General features: G+C 42.6%; 1 protein-coding gene across 1 annotated transcript in view; it reads right to left on the bottom strand.

Annotated features, from left to right (window-relative positions):
* Positions 1 to 4,137: 4,137 nt before the first annotated feature.
* Positions 4,138 to 6,000, bottom strand: part of SYN2 (synapsin II) — a 204,383-nt gene continuing 202,520 nt past the window's right edge. Inside the window, exon 13 of the mRNA XM_049642737.1 lies at positions 4,138 to 5,040. Coding sequence (XP_049498694.1) covers positions 4,905 to 5,040 — 136 coding nt within the window. The 3' untranslated portion in view covers positions 4,138 to 4,904. The remainder of the gene's footprint in view (positions 5,041 to 6,000) is intronic.

Raw genomic sequence — 6,000 nt, 5'->3', positions numbered from 1 at the left:
TCCCTATCTTGGCTATTGTAAATAATGCTGTAATAAACGTAGGGGTGCATATATCTTTTTGAATTAGTGCTTTCATTTTATTTGGGTAAATACTCAGTAGTGGAATTGCTGGATCATATGGTAATTCTATTTTTAATTTTTTGAGGAAACTCTATACTGTTTTCCACTGTGGCTATACCAGTTTGCATTCCCATCAACAGTGCACGAGGTTTCCCTTTTCTCCTCATCCTCGCCGACACTTATTTCTTGTTTTTGATTTTAGCCATTGTAACAGGTGTGAAGTGGTATTTCACTGTGGTTTTAATTTGCAATCCCCTAATTATTAGCAGTGTTGAGCATCTTTTCATGAGTTTTGGCCATTTGTATATGAAAAATGCCTATTCAGATCCTCTGCCCATTTTTTAAAAATTGGATTCTGTGTGTGTGTGTGTGTGTGTGTGTGTGTGTGTGTGTTGAGTTGTGTAAGTTCTTTATATACTTTGAATATTAACCCTTTATAGGATATATCACTTGCAAGTATCTTCTCCCATTCAGTAGATTACCTTTCTGTTTTGTTGATGGTTCCCTTTGCTGTGCAGAAGCTTTTTATTTTGGTGGGTCTCACTTGTTTAATTTGGATTTTGTCTCATTTCCTTTGCCACAGGAGGCATATCTAGAAAAATGTTTCAGTAGCCAATGTTAGAGAAATTACTGCCTGCTTTCTTCTAGGAATTTTATGGTATCAGCTCACATTTAGGCCTTTAATCCATTTTGAGTTTATTTTGTGTACAGTTTAAGAAAGTGGTGCAGGCTCATTCTTTTGCAGGCAGCTGTCCAGTTTTCCCAGCACCATTTCCTGAAGAGACTTAGCTTATTGAATTATTAAAATAATCTCCTCAGATTATAGAAAAGCTATAATCAAAGTCAACTAGCTAACAATTAGCAAAGACAGGATTTAAACCCATATTTGATTCCAGGCTCTTCCTGTGGCCCAGCATTGTCTCATCCCATTTCTTTCCTGGCCTCTGAAATGCTTTGTAAGCCTCTTCCTCCCAGGAGGGCTCCTGGAAATGAAACCCATTCATTTATCTCATGATGGACAGTGTCTCTAATGGCCCATCAGGCACCTAGGACTAAGAGTCATTACTGCTATTACTAACTTTCTTCATGACCTTGGCCAGTTCCTTAAGTTGCCTGGGCTTCAGTTTTCTCATCTGTAAAATGAGAGGACAGAACTAGATGAAATTTCCAGTTGTACAATTCAGTGACTGCATTCTGTGTGCTCACCCCATTTTCCCAGTGGCCACGTCTCCTCATCCTGTGGGCTGCTCACAGCTCACTAGTAAGGTGCCCCGTTCTCTGAACACCCAAGCTACAGGTATGCTCCACTCCCATAACACCTACTACTTGTCCATTTTACTGTTATTTCACTCATATTTTTCATACTCCTTCCGTATCTTATCTGAACTTAACTGGATTCCTCAAATATTTTTATTTAACTTCTATACGGTATTCCAATTTATGAGTAAATCACAATTTATGTTCTAATTCCCCCATGACAGAAAGTTGGTTGTTTCTATTTTGCACAAATGGTGCTGCAGCTAATATGCTTTTACTTGCCTCCTTGAGTACATGTGCAAGAGATTCTCTAGAATGAATGTCTAGAAATTATTGAATTATAGGGTTTGTGCATTAGATATTGCCAAATTGTTCCTCAAAGTGGCAGTACCAACATATGTTCCCACTTGCAGTGTGTGAGAGTTTTGTCTCCCATATCCTCACCAATACCTATCAAGCTTAATTTTTTTCCAAACTAACATTTTGACTGCATTTGTCTTACGACATTGGCCACTTTCTTCTTTATATTTGTATATATGCTACCTCCCCTACTGGATGGTAAACTTTATGAGAGCAGAATCTTTGCTTAACTCATTTTTATATTCTTCCTACAAAATGTATTGAGCTTGGTAAGTATACAATAAAGAGTTTTGAACAAATACATAAACAGAATTAATTCATCTTGACCCAAGGATATGGGGAGTTCCATGTGGTAGGGATGAGGTGTTCTATCTCTATTACTTTGGGGTAAAGATGTGGGTAGGGAATCCCCGTCAGCTGCAGAGATGGCTGTAGAGTGGTCACAATTGGCCTGCAGACTGAAGGCTTCAAGATCTATAGTGGACTATCACCAACCCTTAGGTCATTTTTTTAACCATGGTATTCATCAAATATTTACTGATTGTTGCAAGTGGCAAATTTCTTAGTCTCTGGGGCCAGCTTTATTACGTACCAAGAGGGGTGTTTCAAAATGGAACTCCCCCACCTCTGGCCCCACTCCATTACTAAGAGTTGAATAGAATCCATGTGTCCTTTGGACCAGGGTGCTACATGACCTATAGTAAATGCCTCCCCTTTTTGTCACCCTAGCAGTTCCTGGCTGACTCATTTTCTAAATAAGCCACTTGTGGTTTTTGGTCTGACATCACATGTGAAAGAATGAGTAATTTTTTAAGAACCATAACTATATTCAATCAGAATAAGATATATTGTGTGTGTTACTCATGGTTCTAGGATGGGGGGTCAACACTGATAAGTTCTCCAACCTTCTCCCACCCCTCTGCTCCCTGGGGCCAACTGATAGAAGGTAAAGGAAGGAGGAAGGTATGGGTGCAAAGAATTTTTGTGTGTATTTCTTATTTTGCTTTCACATTATGTACCATTCAGTAAAACTACATCTTGTTTCCTTTGCCAGGTAAAATAAAAATAATACAGCAAAGCTGTCCAGGCCATGAGTTATACTGCTACACTGTGTGGGTTCAAATCCCAGCTCCACTGCTTATCAGCTGGGTGAACTTGAGCAGGTTATTGAATCTGGATGTGCCTCCATTTCTTCATTTGTAAAATAGTAACAATACCCATAATATAGGATTGTTGGAGGGAATAAATGAATTGATATATGCTAAGTACTTAGAATTGTGCCTGAAACTTAGTAAGCACTATGAAAGTGCTGGTACATATTTCTTTGACTCCATCACAATGTTTACGCTCATAGCAAGTGCTCAATAAATGCTTTTTGATTAATTAACACATCCTATTAAATATTTTTAGAATCAGGAGGGACATAAGTGACTACAAGTGGCAGACTCTTTGCTGGATATAGAAGTAACCCTGAAGGTCAATTCCCTGGAGTATAGGGAGTTCCCTGCCCCCACCTTTTTATTTAGTTTGTTAATAGTTTGTTCCCTAGTTATGTGTGTTGTTGAGGGAGGAGGGCTGCCATGCCCCCACACTCCCAGGGGTCACTCAGTGGGAAGTTCTACTTCTTGTTTTTTAAGTGTAAGAAGAAGGTAGCGTTCTGGATCCTTGAACCCTGAAATCATGGGCTGAATTAGAAAGGCGACACTAGTGTCAGACAACTTCACCTTCTGCCTTCTCAGCATCTACTGCTTGTGAGGAGGGTTAGCAAGATAGTGGCATTTGGCTGAAAGCTATTTTGCTGAGTTAGGATGGGTATGTGTAGGAAATTATATAGATATCATGTTAATATACTGATTTCCATTTATTAGTGCACATGTTGAGTTTATCTTCACAGTACTTGTGGTCTTCGGGAACCTACTCTTGTTGAAGAAGCCAGAGTGAAGTCCCTCAGAGCCCACCCTCAATCACAGGCCTCTTTCGGATGCCTGGGGCCAGGCCTGTGGGACTCCACTCATCAGAGCAGATGGGTCCAGCCTTGTTGGTACCACCATGTGGGTTTTAGCTGAGGAGCTTGATGGACCAGACAAGTAGGTCTAACTTGACTGCCCCAGGAGCAGGGTCCTATGCACATTAGAAAGGCTAAAAATTCAGTAAAACTGGTGGAAATGCTGAGTTACTGAAGAATGTTCAGTTGTCCTGCAGGAAACATTCACCGGGAGGTGTCAGGAGGCCCAGCGTAAGTGGCATCTAAAGGATAGCCATACTCTCAACCACTTGCAAACAGTCACTCACACATAAGCACATTCACAAACATACTGGCACAAACAGCTTCACTCTCCTGGACTTTTCCCTTCCCTACACTTGCAAGCACACACATATGCCTCACATACACTCTCTCAACCAAAAGGGTGGCCTAGGGGAGACCTCATGGCTGAATCAAATGCTGGTTAATGCTGCTGCTTTTATTACACCAAAGGTCTTAACATTTATTTGGAGATGAACACAAAACTTGGCATACTGCTGTTACAGTGGCATGCATTCTCTACAGTGCAGCTTCAGAGCTCAAGATCACTGCAGCACGCACATAAGAACTGCTCTCCAGAGGAGAGAAAAGGGGCGGGGAGTGCTGTAGATCTGTTCTCTCCAGAATCAACAGACTAAAGGTACTTTACCATGATAGTGGTGGAGGAATGTCTTGTGCTGGGCAGGTGTGTTTCAAACAGTGAACAGGTATGACAAAGGATCCAAGTGTGGGTAAGTTCCTAACACTTAGAGCCAAGAGCATTTTTGGGTAGGTGTATGCTCCCTCAACAGGCAGCACTGACTAAAGCGGGGGGCATGCTTAGCACTGCATCTGAGCTGGGTTAAGCTACCAAGAGTTCTCAGTGAAGGGAATTCTGGTTTCATGAAGAAGAGTAAGACATGATGGCACTATCACAATAAGGCCACTAAACTCACAGCGAATGATGACCTGAGAGGAAGCTGTAAGGACTACAGGAAAACAGCTCTATTCTACCTGAAGTCAGGTACCCTTTCCTGGTTAGGCACCTGCCCTGAGAGTTTCACATCGTCTTTTCTAAGCTACACAATATCACTTAGCACAACAGAGCAGAGGAAGGGGCACACACATCAAGGTCATGGGACATCACCACCAAGCATGGCTGACTATTGTCAAATGTCTCAGATGCCTTTCCCGGTGGGCTAGGTGCCCCAGTGTATCTGGAGAGCTAATCTGAAAAGAGGCTGGCAAAGGACTTCCTCAAGCTCCGGATGGTCTCCGCTTTGGCTTCATCCTCATTGGCTGAAGACCGGAAGAAGGAGGACTCAGAGAAGCTGAAGGCATTTGTCAGGGACTGCGACTTGCTTGAAGATAAAAACCAGAGAGAACATGAGAGGGGGTGTTCCCAGTGAGGCAGGGAAGGAGGGTGACATGAGGATACACAACCGAACCCCCACTCCCCCCCGAAAGGAGACCAGGGTGATGGAGGAGAAAGCCAGCAGTGGAGTGTTACCAAGACCCAGGGAGGCCCCTGTGCTATTACCCTCACCTTCAGTGCTGCTAAGACAGGAAAGGATGGGGCAGCATGGGAGAGAGGAAGAAGGGGGAAAAAGAGAAGGGAGAGAGGGAGAAGGGGAAAAGAGAGAGAAGGGAAAGAAGGAGAAGGAGTGTGACTCATCTGTTCCTTTTATTTAATGCTGAACTAAAGGGCCCACAGGTTACATTTCAGAGTCCCTACTTGGTAAGGACTAATCTAGGAATCTCACACCCTTCCCTTCTAATGAAATATAGCAACTAGGGGACCCTAGACTCTGCACTCTCTTTCCCACCAACTGTCAAGTGGTGAAGTCATCAGAAGACCTGAGTCAAAGTCTTGGATCCGCCCTTCTCGCACTCTTGTGCTTCTCTGGGACTCGGTTTCTCATTTGTGAGGTCTTTATACTCTGCTTTTTTCTCTCATTCCAAGTAAACTTGGAATAAACAAATGTTTCAATTTATCTGTTCTTAAAATGGACATGACCGCCCTTATGGCCTTCCTTGGAGGAGCCCTGATATGAGGTCTGTGGGGTTCAGGGAATCCAGGGGCAAAAGAGAAACATACCAGGTGGACACATATGTGTATATGTGGATACATATTGGGTTTTCTAATTACAAACCCAAATCACACATTTTAGGGAGGAATTTTTCCCTTGAGAGACTAGAGATTCAGAGAGAAAAACTGTGAAGGCAAGAAGGTCAAGGGGAGACCAAGCCCAGCATTTGAGAAGATATGAGATCTGATGACTCTAGTGGTCTATCATATCTCCTTGACTTTCACTGTGTCT

Source organism: Panthera uncia, chromosome A2 (assembly GCF_023721935.1).
Source record: "Panthera uncia isolate 11264 chromosome A2, Puncia_PCG_1.0, whole genome shotgun sequence".
Lineage (NCBI taxonomy): Eukaryota > Metazoa > Chordata > Mammalia > Carnivora > Felidae > Panthera > Panthera uncia.
The sequence above is the reverse complement of the archived record's forward strand: the minus strand, read 5'-3'. Positions and strand labels throughout refer to the sequence as shown.